Here is a 14,728-nt window from a genome sequence, read left to right on the forward strand (position 1 = left end):
AATATGGTTTATAGTATATATTACCCTCTCTTGTGACAACAAGACATATTCAGAGTTAGTGTGGTTTCAAATCATGGATTATACTAAACATTAGAATCAAATTCTTGGGAAATGGACATCTACTCACGCATTTGCAAAGGAAAAGACATTCTAAAGGTCTCATTACAGACACAAATATTTTACATAAGTTTAGGGAAAGGTTTGTCATGGACAGTTGTATTAATGGGGATTAAAAAATGAATACTTACAGTCTCTTCTTTCTTGCTGAACACAGGCATTGCTACTGAGGTCATCAGGAGCAAGCTCTGGGCCTGAGTGTTGAACAGCTGAGGTACACACACAAACAGACACACTTAATCCACATTGTTTTTCTTGACAAGCTAAATTAGGAGAAAACAACTATAATGCTAACTCTAAATGAAGCTGGGAGGAGTTCATTCCTCTTGCCCAAAGGTGGAAAATTAAGTGAAATGGAGATGGATTGGAAGACTATGTTGCGTTTGGCAAGTATATCTAAACCAAAGAATAACAACAACAAGCTAAGGTCTTACAAAGGAAAGTAAAGAGAAGCTGAGAAAAGTTCACAAAAACTATTTTAGAGAAATTTCTCTTGTTAAAAGAACTAAGCGGAAAGCTGGGCTAACTGGGAGCTACTAGAGACCAATAGAAACTGTTTAGAACAGTCTATATTTCTATTATAGAACCATTTCAGATACTATTTATTTAATGTCTCCTTACTCTATTCTATGTCTACTAAAAAGTTTAGCAGAGTAAAGTTGGCTCAAAGTATGATTACCTCTTGTGTGCTTGGGAACTGGAGGTGAAGGGGATGAGATAGAAAACAACAAACATGAAATGGTGGTAAAAGAGAAATGGCACAAATGGTTAGATGACAATGAGACCAGATGAAAAGAGACACAAAAGGAGAAAGGGAGAAACTGAAATAGCAAACAAAAGGAAACAGTCGCACAAGAAAAGGAAAAATATGAAGAAAATTATATGTTTTCTGCCTGAAATCTTTGTTAGTGTGTTGCTAAACATTTGTAATACTGTACTTCTTCTATTACAGTTACTTAAACTCTGTTACTTACATTCATTTTAGGGCATTATTGTTGTCTTTTTAGGAAGGGTTCATATAAGTTTATCTGTGCTTCCGCCAAAAAGTGCGGGTAGGCTATATGATCTCCAGTAACTCCAAAGTTGTCTTATTACCATTACATGTTGTGTCTTTTTATCTGGCTTGCTAATGTTAGTCACTGGTAGGCCGACATCGAGGAATCATCTGGGGGTTTTTTCAGGGTGTGTTATTATGGATAAATCAGCTGTTGATGGTCAGTAACTTCATCCAAAACTTGTAGGCTGCTGCTTGTAGCAACAATATCTGGTTTTCTGCCAACAGGTATCAAATAGAGAGCATTTTTTTAAAATACAGAGGAAGTGACATTTGCATGTGAAGGATTTGGAGTGGTTGGAAAAGCCCAATAATGTAACTTAATACTTCTGCTGATGAGTAATTAATAAAGTGTTTTTTCTTTTCAATGAATGATAAGTGTATAGATTACATTATTACAAGTATCTTGCCTAACATTGGTTGTTAAACACTTTCTCAGGGTTTCTCTGGTGTTCACACTGGTTAATGGGTGTTTTCAGGTCATTGTTAAGATGTTCACTGCAGTTAGTTGGCCAGTGCTGGGTGGTTGCTAGGATTTGAGAAATTTATAGAGCATTACGTGGTTCTATGTGGCTGCTAGAGGATTGTATGGTGTTTGGGATGGAGAGGTTTGGAATGTTTCAGTACCATGGAGAGAGGCACAGGGACAAACAGACTTGCTGTGAATGTTTCCATAGAGAGAGAAAGACAGACGGCATTTGAATGTTCAAAATAACTGTACATTGGATCACAGCCAAAAGTAAAAGCACAGGTGTCTTCAGTGAGTCGGACATTTTGATTAAGTCTTCCAACTGTGTGCTGCCCAGCAAGCACACTCATAATGAGAGAAGCCAACTGACCACACTGTCCATATAGGCCTCAGTCCAGATGATGTCGTGATCATGGTTGATGACCATTGGCCGGCTGAGAACATGGAGGTACTCCATAACGTTTTCCTGGACGTCAGCCAATGTGGAGATGTGTGTGTAGTAACCTGCAGCACACACAAATACATGCTCAAACATACACTATATCACAAATTACTCAGATAAAAACTCAAGGATTGATAGATTTTAGAAAAGAAAATGTTCACCGTATTATTTTTATCTTTCTATCTTAGGCCTTTGGGCATTATATTAAGAGAAATAAACTCATTTATCAGACATCAGAAAACCTTGTATTCCCAAAAACACTAAGCTGATTTAAATAAAAGATTATCCCATTGATTTGAATGTGCTATTGGCATTCTCTAAAGCTTGGCTTACTCTAAGGTTTATGGCATTTCTACAAGTGGAGGACAATGACGTCAATGGGATACCTGCAGTGATGCTGCTAAGTGACAACACGCTAGTGAAGCACTGCCAAGGTATGAATATGTGAATGTGTGCAACCCTTATTGCCTTTGTAACATCTCCCCAAGAATGCTACTGTGAATATGATTAAGTAGACTTACATACTAAATTAAGATTGAAACTCTAAATTGAAGGTTTTTGCAGGAATGTAACAATAAGCATGTTTGTCTCTTTATGACAGATATTTTGTTTCTGGCAGAAGCAACTGTCAGTGTTCGCAACAGAAGGGAGTGCACCTGTTACCCATTACACACACACACACACACACACACATACTCAGAGATATGATATTTTTTGGCCAGAGATGTGTTTACAGTATAACTGTGCTGATAATCAGGTATTTAGTCAGCGGTTTATGATGTGCACAGAGCAGGATAAAGTGATTATTTTCAGGTCTGAGCTGTTGCATGACCCCATGTAATTCACAAGAGGGCAGCACCTGATACCCAGTCCTATAGAGCACCACCTGGCAACACCGCAGAGGGCCGACAGACCTCATATGTTGTTAAGAACATGATGGGACACTGTTTTATTTGAGACTTGCAAGCAAATGACCGTTGCAGTAGGTTTCATATCTATTACTCTATATGTTGTTGCTGAAAAGAGGTTACATCAATAGTAGAATAAGCATTTGATTCCTCAAACATTGCAATTAACCAAAAGTAAGAAGTGCAAATGGAGTAAATATATGTGTCATGTTTTATGCAGCCAGCATGAAACTTTTATTATGATCACTTCTCCACTACCTAACACTGTAACTAAGACCTGTAAAGACCTGGCCAGACACATGTGCTTGTACACCTGAGAGCAGCATAATGAAACACTGCATCTGCTGGCACTTAATGCCTTGCTTGTGGGAATTATGATGATCCGGGGATTCAGACTAGCAACATTTATGGCGCAATCCAAATTTTTTTGACCTTTAGGCTAATGATTCATTCCCATTTGCTTATTACCCTTGTTGTTGCAGGCAATCCATTTGACATTATCAGCAAATGTCATCTCTCTTCCAATCAGATAAGTGAATACTCGAACCTGGAGAGACAATATATAGTTAGATATGATAAACCCATCCACCTGTTACATCAAACAACTTAATATAAATACTGTATATGATACAGTATGTGTGTGTGTGTGTGGTCTGTCATAAGCTACTTTTGGGGACAAATTTCAGACTTAGGACCAATTAATCGGGGACGGCTTGTCAAATTGGGTACAAAAGCCATGTCCCCAATTGGGAAAAGACTGATTTTTGGTTCAGTGGTTAAGGTTAGGGTTAGGGTTAGGTAAGTAGTGGTGATGGTTAGGGTTGAGTAAGTCTTCAGGAAATGAGTGTAAGTCTATGTAATGTGCCCAAAAGTGACCATGATCAAATATGTGTATTTCAGTGTTTTCGGTGTTTGCATTTGTTCATTTGTGTGTGTGTGTGTCATACCCGTTTTTCTGGCCAGTTGAACTTTTCAAACACTTCCTGGAAATCCTCCATGGCTCCGTCTGTTATCAGCATAATGGCCTGGTTACACAGGCTGCCTTGGCCCATCGCTGCAGCCTACAAACACACACACACACACACATACACACACACGCATACACACACACGTTTTAATCCTTTGAATAATGTCCAAGAAATCAACCAATCCATCTCTGTGAATTATGTCATATAGATATGAACGTTGAGTGAACTTCTCAATTTCACGGTGTCAATGCTAGCTGTTGCTATGTTTGCTGCAAAAGGGGACAAACCTCATTGAGGATCTTGAAAGATTCCTTCATTGCCTTTTTCACTTTGCCCTCTCCTTTGACATGAAGCTCTTCAACCAACAGCTTGAAATGCTGTAGGGTGACACACAACAAATCGACACAGACATTATCACTAAGCTGTGGATCTTGCCCCGCGGGTAAACTCAGGTGAATCGGACATACACACAGAGAGAAAGAGAGGAAGAGATTGTGAGGCAGTGAGTGAAAGAGTCTAGAGGAGGGATTATCCTCGACTCCCAGACACACTGACCAATTAGCTACAGCAAAGTCACTACAACACCAGGAGGTAATCAGGATTAATCAACACGCGAACACACACGCAGATACACACTATGATGAATGGTTAAATGGTGGTGGGTTCCAGCACCATGTGAACTAGGGACAAACCAAGTAATTTGAGGCTCTAAAAAGAATTTAATATTTCCTTATAAATACATGTTAATTGTAAATTTTTTGCTGTGATTACTGCTTAACATGTGAATGATACTCAAACTTAAAGATGTTTCTTTAAAAAATGCTGCTTAACAGTTTTGAAAATCAAGTATAATCAATCAATTTTTATTTATATAGTGCCAAATCACAACAAAAATCAACTCAGGGCACTTTTTTATGAGATATAAGTAACAGCCTAAAAACTGAAGATTGTCTTCATGTAAATGTGCGTGTATATGTGTACTATGCGTGTGCCCACATGAGTTTAAGCGTAAGTGTGTCAGCCAACATCTGTAAGCCCATTCTGTTACAGCATGCTTCTCGAGGTATTCAGCCAACGAAATCCCTTGCTAACAGGTCATGTGACTGACTTAAAATTGTCAGTGGCCGGCGACCTCACCTGCTCTGTGATGATGTGAAGGGGGGGTGAAAGTAGGGCATACATCCAACACATAACACGCATGCAAACACACACACACACACACACACGGACTGAGCAGGTGTTGCAGTTTTTGAAAAAAAAAAAAAACAGGAGAACAGATGACGAGGGGAAAAAAAGATGAGATATTAATGGTGTTGTAGAAGTAAGTGCAAAAAAGAGTTAGATGTTTGGGGATAAAAAGTGCAAAGGTGAGTGAAGAGAAGACATCATGACCTCTTGCTAGAGATGAGGAAACGGAAATAAGAGAGGATGGATGGGGAATTGGGAGGGAAAAAAATCTTAAAACACCAGTACAGAAAGAGCACTTCTGGCTCTATAACTCACACAGTCAAATATTTCATGAACTGGTTCAAAAAGTTTCACCAGTAAATCCTTTAATGAACAGGTTGAAACCCTGATAACACATGCTCACTGTGATGTTTTATCTGTGATGTGATGTCAGCATAATCTTTGTCGTCAGGGTATTAGCAAAATAACAGCTTACGATTAATAGGTTACCAGGGGTTAAGTGAATTAATTAGCTGTGAGCCTGTGAGTATGCCTTTTGTGTGTGTGTGTGTGTGTGTGTGTGTGTGTGTGTGTTTTACCTCTCTGTTATCCAGATCAGCTTGTACCAAAGTGCCCTTGAAGCAGGGCTCCACGTAGCGAACATAGTCACTGTACTGGAAAGACAAACATATAACCCAGTATGCTTAACAGGCAGCATGAGTAACATTTATAAAAGATAAAGTTATACGACCCTCAATCAATCACCATAAGTATTACAATATCCCTTAATGGTATTACACTTAATCATTCCAGTCAATATCTGAAACTGTGACACAAGACCTTTTTAATTGTTAATAATATGAGTATATGGATATTTATTCATTTAAATTCAAATTCAAGTCATATCAAGTCCAGTTATTGCTATGATTAAAGTACTGGATTATAAAAAAAAACCTGAAGCACTGATTTTCATTGTGCTGCGTGGTCACTCCAACAAGAGGAGTGTAGCTTTAAATTCTGTGTAAAAACAGCTTAAGGGCAGCGGATTTGCAAGAGGCGTATGATTACACACACAGTAATACCAGGATAAACCATGCTTATTATACCGATTTGTAGTTGTACGGCTGCACGCAGCCAAAATCCTGAAAAACCTAAAAACAAAGTGAATACTGAAGCTTTGATCTTACTAGTGAAAATGAATGCCTGGTGTGAACTGAATCTTGCGTGTTTTTATGTATTTGTGCTGGTTTTTGAAGCGTGTGTGTCCTTTTCCATGTATTTACCCCATTCTCAGCACTGTACTTGTACCTGTGTGTTAGCTCGTGCGTGTGTGTGTTAGTGTGTTAATCTCTATGTCACACTCAACAGGACTTACTGTAGACACACTCTGGTGAGTCTTAGACTGCTCACGCGTGTCTGTATTTTCTGTGATTGTGTGTGTACGTACTGCTATGATGTTAACAAAGTCATTTTCTCCAAGTGTGTCCAGAATTGTGTTAATGGTGTGTTTGGCAATGGTCAGTCTCAGTCCCTTCATACTGCCACTGACATCCACCACAATCACCACATCTTTGGGGGAAGTGGCTGCTTGGATGTACCTAAAGAGAGAGAGAGAGAGGGAGGGAGAGGGAGAGAGAGAGAGGGGGGGGGGGGGGGGAAGCAGTAGACTTTATTTTTAACATAATCTAAATCAAATAACACTAAGCCATAAACACAGACTATACATTATTTATCAGTAGTCTAGCAGACAGACAGAGCACAGAGAGTTCAAGCCTTATCCTTTTATGTTCCTCCGTTCTCTCCGTCCAGGCTCTGGCTTGCTCTCTTCATTATCATGCCCTAATTTTCCAAGCTCATTAACATAAATGAGATCTCGAATACAGTGGCTGTGACAGGCAACTTTCCAAATAGGCAATGTCTTGCTCCTTGATTTCCGCTCTGCAGGATACAGTAAGCTCTGTCTGATGACCAGGCAGAGTTCCTGGAACTTGATTTCCTGTTACCGGACACTAATCCAGCATTTACAGTACTGGTAAACTCTGTCTGATGTTTTTGTCGAGATCAGTCAGTTATGTCATGATACTTAGTACTTTTTGTAAAGATTACTGAAAAAAGAAAAGTAATAGAGGAGCATATTTTGATGTTGATGAAAGGATGTGCTGATTTGTTCAGCCAAAACTTATGCCAGCCCTAACATATGTTGTGTCAGATTGTTGAAGTAAAATATACCATATCAAAAAACTATCTTTTGAAAATAAAAAGGGAGTCAGAGGTCCAAGCTGCAAAGTGTTCTTTAATGCCGGCAAAAAAGGGGAGCAAATTAGCACTTTTACAACGAACCAAATTGCTCCGAAGGTTTTTCCTTCGGGGCGTAGTTTTTATACCCTTGGGTCGGCATAGGTCACACCTATCGTCCACCCTCCCTAATTTTTGGCCAATTATTCTGTTATCTTTATCTCCGTCACTCATTGTTGGTCAAAACTCTTCAAAACAGGTTTTGAGCTGTTTGAAGATATGTACTGGCATATTCAATTCTACCTGGTTATATCCAGTTTTTTATATAAGTATTGGGAATCATTTTACACCATTATTGCCAAGTTGTCTTCTGGCCTTTTATTTTTTTTATAAGTTATTCTAGTCATTTTACACCCTTATTTCTTGATCTCCTCTAGAGAGTATTTTTTAAAAAAGGTGAAGACTTTAATGCAGACCCAAGCAAAGTGACATGTAATACAAACACACTCAAATTTCTCCAGTGTATGATTATGATTCTTCTACCGTGCCACTATACGTACATTGTGATTAAATATGGTTCATGAGATTACAACTACACCAATACAAATTGTATCACACTAGCCCTTATTGCTTGTAAACTTATAAAATCAATCTGCATAGCTTAATATTGTCTTTAAGCACACCAATGACATTTAATGAAAATACACCACACATACCTACCCGTTAATCCAAATTTCCAACTGGGCAACAACAGCTGGATGTTTTTGGCCAGTTGTGTCCCCCTTTCAAACCCTTGGTTCCATCTCTCTACCTGCTACTTTTGGCCTACTGGTCCAAGATGGTAGGAATAAGATTTTTCAACACCTCTGTACCCAACAAAGAGGCAGCCTGGGCTCAAAATCGTAAGGGAGCATTTTACAGTGTTGCGAGAGACACAGACTAACTAAACTTTTTTGGATTCAGCACCTGGACATGAGTGTGTTTTAGACACTGATTGCTAGGAATAAGATTTAGGCAAAGGTAACACATTTTAACATACTTTAACAGGACATAATTCAAATCTACCGATAAATACATAAGGGTCATGACACAGTGAGCTGACCCCACTGCTCAAATGCTTTGCATCATACCCCATCGCCTCTTTTATTAAGGTGCACTCTAGCATGAAAAATAACAAGAAACTGGGGGGGGGAATCACTGATTCACTTGGTTGAACAGACAATCACAGAGCTCTCTCTCACTGAATGACTCTAACACTGATTCAAATTGGCAAAATGACAACTGATATAATACACCACTGTTACAAATGTGCCCAGCACACCACAAAAACTACCAGTGATGATCAGCCACAGACGTTAAATGATGACCCAGTGTCAGGATTTAAAATAGTCATGTTTGAATGTTGGAGCTTGAGGTTGACCTGAGTTGTAATGGCTCTTCTGTCACCCGTCAGTGCAGAATATTTATTATATGTTAGACATATTGAATTTATTTCCCCTAAAATATATCCTCATAACGCCAAGAAGCACAATTTTCCACTTACAAAATATGAACAGAGCTAGAACCCTTCGTAAGGCATGAGTAGGCACAGAAGGAATACGGTCTTACCAGTTCCTGTTTCTACAATCAAATGTGACAACACCATTCTCATCTGGAGTCCACTGGATCCCTGGAGAGAGAGAGAGAGAGACAGAGAAAGAGAGAGAGAGAGAGGGAGAGAGAGCCAGCTGAGGGTCAGATGGCAAACTGCTGCTTGGCTGGCTGGATAGACGGATGAACAAATGGTTGCATGGATGGATGGTGACAGACTGTGAAATGAGGGCCATGATGGATGAGGTAGCAAATGAGTAAAACAAGCTGTGTCACAAATCCTCTGCTAATTACTCCTCTTTCACACACGCACATACACACCAGCAACTATACTCTAGCTGAAACTGAGTCATCACATTTGACAGACAGTTTTCTGCATCATCAGTTGCTGCGTAAGTACCCTGTTTGGCTGGTGTAGCTAAATGTTTATGCCTGTTTTCACCGTTCTGTCCATGGTGTCTCAACACTGTGCCGACACAGGAAAAAGTACAACTGAAGATACGGACATCTTGGGAAATGTAGGAGGCTTTCTGTGAGTATGTGTTTGTACCTGGGTATAGCCTGAAGAAGCCTGTAGCGCTGCCAAAGTACTGCCACGTTAGAGTCGGATCTTTCTGGAAGTTATCGATGAACACGTCATTCAGAGCTTCAGACATATAGGCTCCGTTCAGAATATCTGTATCTACAGAGAGGGAGGGAAATAATACAATTCTAAATTATACAGTATGTGCAAGTGAATGCAAGCTTTATGTGTATTTCTGTGTGTTCATGCCTCTGTACCTTTGTTGTAGACATTAGTCGGGACTTGTATGTTACTCAGTTGTGTGTTGACCGGCATATTATTGAAGTGTTCGTTTTCCTCCAGAGGGAATTCTCCTCCCAGCGGCAATGGATTCCCATCCTCATCCACCATGTTGATCAGCAGTGAGTTATAGTAGTCAAACTAGATATAAACAGCACCGGATGATGACTTTATAGATTATATGATGATGAAATACTGAAGATATGTTTAAAAATGTGGATTTTACAGTATGCGGCTATGTTTTTCTGTTATGTCGGTCAAGTTAACTTTGCAGATTTGCTGTATGAATAATAGTCATAGAGATGGACGTTCTTGTACTGAGGCATGTTTTCACTTACCTCCAGTGTTTCATTGTAGTCGTGATAAAGATCTGCATCCTCTGCTGCTTCTGCTAACCTCTGAGATAAAAGAGAACTGGTCATGGATGTGCTCTGCCTATTTTTAATTGCCCATGTAGGAAAGATGATCAAGTTCAATATTATACAATCTAAACCCAATGATGCGATGAAATCAGTAATGATTCAGTTTTAATCAGGGTTTAAACAAGGTCATGTTTGCATGTCAAATTGGTTGCCATAAAGCGTTACAGAATGTTTTATTACCTTGACAGATTTCATCTTCCTCCCGAGCATCTCCTCCATCTCCTCAGCAAAATTTTTCACCAGCTCCTCTCCGTCCACCTCCTCCATCTTCACCACACCCTCAATGTCCTTGTATTTCTTCAAAACAGATGCAGTTCATTAGTAACTGTTTTTTTTTTTTTTAGATAGGTACTGATAAGCAGCTGTTTAGAGCAAGTGTCATAAGAGCTACTGTTTGCAGATTTTAAAAAACCTGCAGGCTTATGATCAATCCGTTTTTATGATGTTTTCATAAATGTGGCTTTTGTGGACTTATAATAGTCTGATCTGTCATATTAAATTATTGGTGTTTATACAGTAATATCAGTGGCTGTAAAGAGCTATTATGGGAACTACCAAGGTCAATGTCTAAATGATGGACTTTGATAAAGAAAGGGAATAAAATAATCAAACTTTTAAATAGATACAAATCCATTTTAATGAGTTATACTGGAACCTCACTTTATTTTGTTTTCTTCTTGTCTTTGCTTTCTCCATCAAAAAAAAATCAAACTTTTCTCATCATGCATATATGGTTTCATATGCAGTATATTTATGTACATAATGCAGTGCATTTTTTATTGAAAATGTATAAATGATTTTTCATAAATTCCTGTGTGAATGTTTGTATCTAAAGCGAACTGACTAACTTCTGAGTAAGTTTCAAGAGAATTGAAAAACCCAATGAGTTTTTAAATTATTCGGTTGGACATAGTGATTACTCAATCCCTCTGTGTGTCTGACTGAATTGAAAATATTGCTCTTGCTGATAGTGGGTTGTTCAAGTTAATTTCCTGCACAGATGATAAAAGCATTAATTGTGACAGATGACAGATTTCCAGTAAATGTTTCTCTTGGTGATGAACTTGTTTTCTGTTACTTTCAGTAATATAATAACTCTTCCTTAACGCAGTGAATTATTAGTTAGTTAGAGCAAAACCGCCATATTGAAATCCAGTCTGGAGCAAACTAAGACATTTGTTTCTCTTTTCACTTTCCCATATAAAGCTCTTTCTTCACAAGGGAGAAAAGGCCAGACTAAATTAGACATATGAAAGACATATGAGAATAGGGATGATGGAGAGTTTTCTCAAAGCCTAAAGCAAATGATTATAAAACCACATTGCAACAAAAATAAAGTCCAAACAATTTTTATAATCCTCAAACATTAACTCCAGCACTCAATGTTCTATTCAGTTTACTCAGGCAAGAAGACAGACTCACTAAATGTTCCACAGATAACGAGGAAGCCATCGATTAGACAGCGGAGGGTGATTAATGGCTCCTTGTTGCCAAGATTCAACTAATGCGCTCAATGGTTTTTACACACCACCGGTTCAAAAATAAAGTCTGCAACTAGGAGAAATATGTCTACATAACATCTGAACACTGCTAATACTGCTACTGTTTCTGGGGCTCATCACCAACCAAGCAGCCAGTATTTTGCAGCTGCTGTGGTTTTCTCACTCTGAAAAAATGTTTCTACCACCTAATCTGATCTATTATACAGACACAAACAACAATCTGCATATGTGCTCTGTTTGTTTTGGAGGTTAGTTGTTTGTGTGGCTGGTTTAGGTGACATTTTGTGCTGTAAAATAATAAAAAAAAAAGTGTGGTAAAACAAAAATAAAGATCCACATACTATACAGTGTGCTGTAGAGGGTGTAGGTGCATGTCTCTGTGAAGACACAGTTTGTTTGTGTGTGTTTGTATGTGTGTGTGGCAGATGGTGAACAGGCCTGCTAGGGATTCTACAGGGTGGCATGCAGAGGAGGACTGCACATCCTAATTACTGAAAGACACACACACAACCACACACAAATAAGCATAACCTCTTCTTGATTTGGCAAATCACACAAAAATGAAGAGATCTATTCCTCAATTCAATTGACATGAACACAGTTCAACGGGCTTCAGTATGTTGGCATTTTATTATGTTTGTGTACATGTGTGTGTACGTGTGTGTGTGCGTTTTTGAATTAAGTGTGTCATCAAAATGATCTCTGGGCCATGTGCAGATGTTGTACAGCAAATGTATGCCAGTCAGTCATGTTCCCATTGGCTGATGGGAGTACAGGGGAGGGGGAGAACAGATGAATACAGACCTTTCCTGTCTCGGTCTGATATGATGATGTCATGTGTTATATATATCCAACTGTCTCTCTTACAGTAAAGCATGTTTGCTTCTCTGTATGTAAGCTTGTTTCTTTGTGTTGTCTTTGCTTCCAGCCACCTTGTAAATTGACAAATTTTGGCAGTGAAAATCATGATCAGCCATTATTGTGAGGTCCAACTAGTGTACAGTGCAACTTTACATAGGTGATAATATACTGATACTGGGAAATGTAGTTTGAGAACAAGCAACCCCCTCTATACATGTACATACTCTGGTATGGCCATATATGTGAGTGATGATCAATCAAGGGGTATATATCTCCACCATTACCATCATCCCCTCCACTTCAATGTTACTGGTTTGTCTGTCTGACACAGAAAATTACTTGAAACACAATATGACGCATCTTAATTCACCTCAAAACACTTTAAATAGAGCAAATGCCTTGGAAAACATTTTAATTTTGTGTGTATACTATATGTATCTGTTTGTGTAGCTGCAGTTTTGGCAGATGCATATGTGTGTGTGTAGGTGTCTGTATTGGTTAATGTGTACATCTCTCTCTCTCTTACCTTCTGTAGTAGTCTAGCTCCAGAGTATCTAGCCGACAGGACAGCTATCTCTTTGCCAAAGGATACAGCCCACTGCTGCACACTGGACACAGAGGAAACACGATTGGTGATTGACAGCGCAAAATGCACAAAAACAGTGCACTGACTTTCTAATACCTTTTGTAAAGTGTTTATACATAAATTTTAGATAAGTTGCCACAGTTTCTGATATAGTGTGTGCTCCTTCAGAAAATAGTTACATTGTAATAAACTGTAAAACCCATAATTTTCTCCCTTTAGAATATTTTTTTTTTTGCTGAAAGATTGTGGAACAAATAATACTTGAACTTATTTCACTACCAGAGGTAACAAAGCAAAGTAACTGATAACAATCATCCTCTGTCCAAATCATCTTGCTTAAAAAATAAGGGCTAATAAGACAGAGCATTGAAGTGACCATGATAGCATGAAGCCAATCATGTTAAAAGGTTACCCTGCATTCACCGATAACAGATTACAGATTACTGTGAAGAAAACAGTAAAAGCTGCCAGTCCGCCAGGTCACAAGGTTATTCAGTACTCAATAACATACAGTAGTTCTACAAATCCTCCATGTGAATGCAGTCATGGTAAGGCAATGAAGGTTAGAGAGTAGACAGGATGTGACAGATGGCTCAACCTATGGGGAGTCAGCCAGCTCGCTGCTAGTTAGCAGGCAGGGTTGTCACGGCTATCCTGCCAGCCTCGGTACTCGAAGCTGGCTGATAGTTTGTTGACTTGTTGATATGTTCATTCCAAAATAAGAATGTGTGTTCATTCTAAAACGTAATCATTCATAATGTGGAAGTGCTAAGAAACAGAGAGTTCTGTATTCTTCTTGGCATCAGTTTAAATAGCTTTTTGCTCTGTTTTTAAAGACTCTTTTGACTGTTGACTTGAAATGTGTCATCCAATCAGCAGATTCTTCTGCTTTTTTTGACAGGAAAAATATACTTTATTTAAATGTATTGCCTTTTTGCAGGTTATATGAAATTGCAACCAGTATCTGTATGTGCACTCCATGTAGTGTAATATAATGCTTAATGTTGAAATGCACAAATGTCGCTTTAGGCTAAAGCACTATAGACAAGCCAAAGCAGGTTAGAATACGAGGACAAAATGCAGCAGCTGCTCACAGTGAAACAAAGAAAACTTAAGTGTTTTCACTGACCCAGAAAGTATGATTTTGTTTTCTTTGTTCCGAGAAGGAATAACTGCCTTTTTTTGGGTATGGGCTGGTGTTGTTTCTTTTATGGGCTGTTGTTTAAAAAAATTGAATGAGTTCCTCATGGCAGCAGAGCAACGTTCCCTCAGAGGCTAAAGATGTGACCTGCTTGGCCTGAAATGTTCCAGTCATGGCCCGGCTAACCTCCACAGCCTGTGGGGCCCTGCTGCCAAATCTTCCCCAGCCAGAGTGAAGCACTTTGGGCTCAGTGACCTGTGTCGGCCTGCTGAACTCTGCTTCCCTGGAGCTTTAATCTCCGTCAGTCACACCAGCCTGCCTGGTGACAGCACAAACTCCCCATGATGTATAAAGACGAGACTCACACAAAACGTATACTCAAGTGCAAGTGTTCTAGCAAAATTCTGTGTATTTGTCTCTGAGTTTCGTTGTCCCTCTCTACCACTTCCACTAACACACACACT

The 14,728-nt window shown here is 39.0% G+C and overlaps 1 protein-coding gene across 1 annotated transcript in view; it reads right to left on the reverse strand.

Annotated features, from left to right (window-relative positions):
* Positions 1-14,728, reverse strand: part of cacna2d4a (calcium channel, voltage-dependent, alpha 2/delta subunit 4a) — an 89,656-nt gene that overhangs the window by 73,690 nt on the left and 1,238 nt on the right. The window contains exons 2-14 of the mRNA XM_042403009.1: positions 13,064-13,145; positions 10,355-10,471; positions 10,091-10,150; positions 9,731-9,893; positions 9,501-9,632; positions 8,969-9,029; positions 6,573-6,723; positions 5,725-5,799; positions 4,246-4,335; positions 3,938-4,051; positions 3,459-3,537; positions 2,011-2,144; positions 249-326 (exon numbers count right to left, since the gene is read on the reverse strand). Coding sequence (XP_042258943.1) covers positions 249-326; positions 2,011-2,144; positions 3,459-3,537; positions 3,938-4,051; positions 4,246-4,335; positions 5,725-5,799; positions 6,573-6,723; positions 8,969-9,029; positions 9,501-9,632; positions 9,731-9,893; positions 10,091-10,150; positions 10,355-10,471; positions 13,064-13,145 — 1,336 coding nt within the window. The remainder of the gene's footprint in view (positions 1-248; positions 327-2,010; positions 2,145-3,458; positions 3,538-3,937; positions 4,052-4,245; positions 4,336-5,724; positions 5,800-6,572; positions 6,724-8,968; positions 9,030-9,500; positions 9,633-9,730; positions 9,894-10,090; positions 10,151-10,354; positions 10,472-13,063; positions 13,146-14,728) is intronic.

This window comes from Thunnus maccoyii, chromosome 23 (genome assembly GCF_910596095.1).
Source record: "Thunnus maccoyii chromosome 23, fThuMac1.1, whole genome shotgun sequence".
Taxonomy (NCBI): domain Eukaryota; kingdom Metazoa; phylum Chordata; class Actinopteri; order Scombriformes; family Scombridae; genus Thunnus; species Thunnus maccoyii.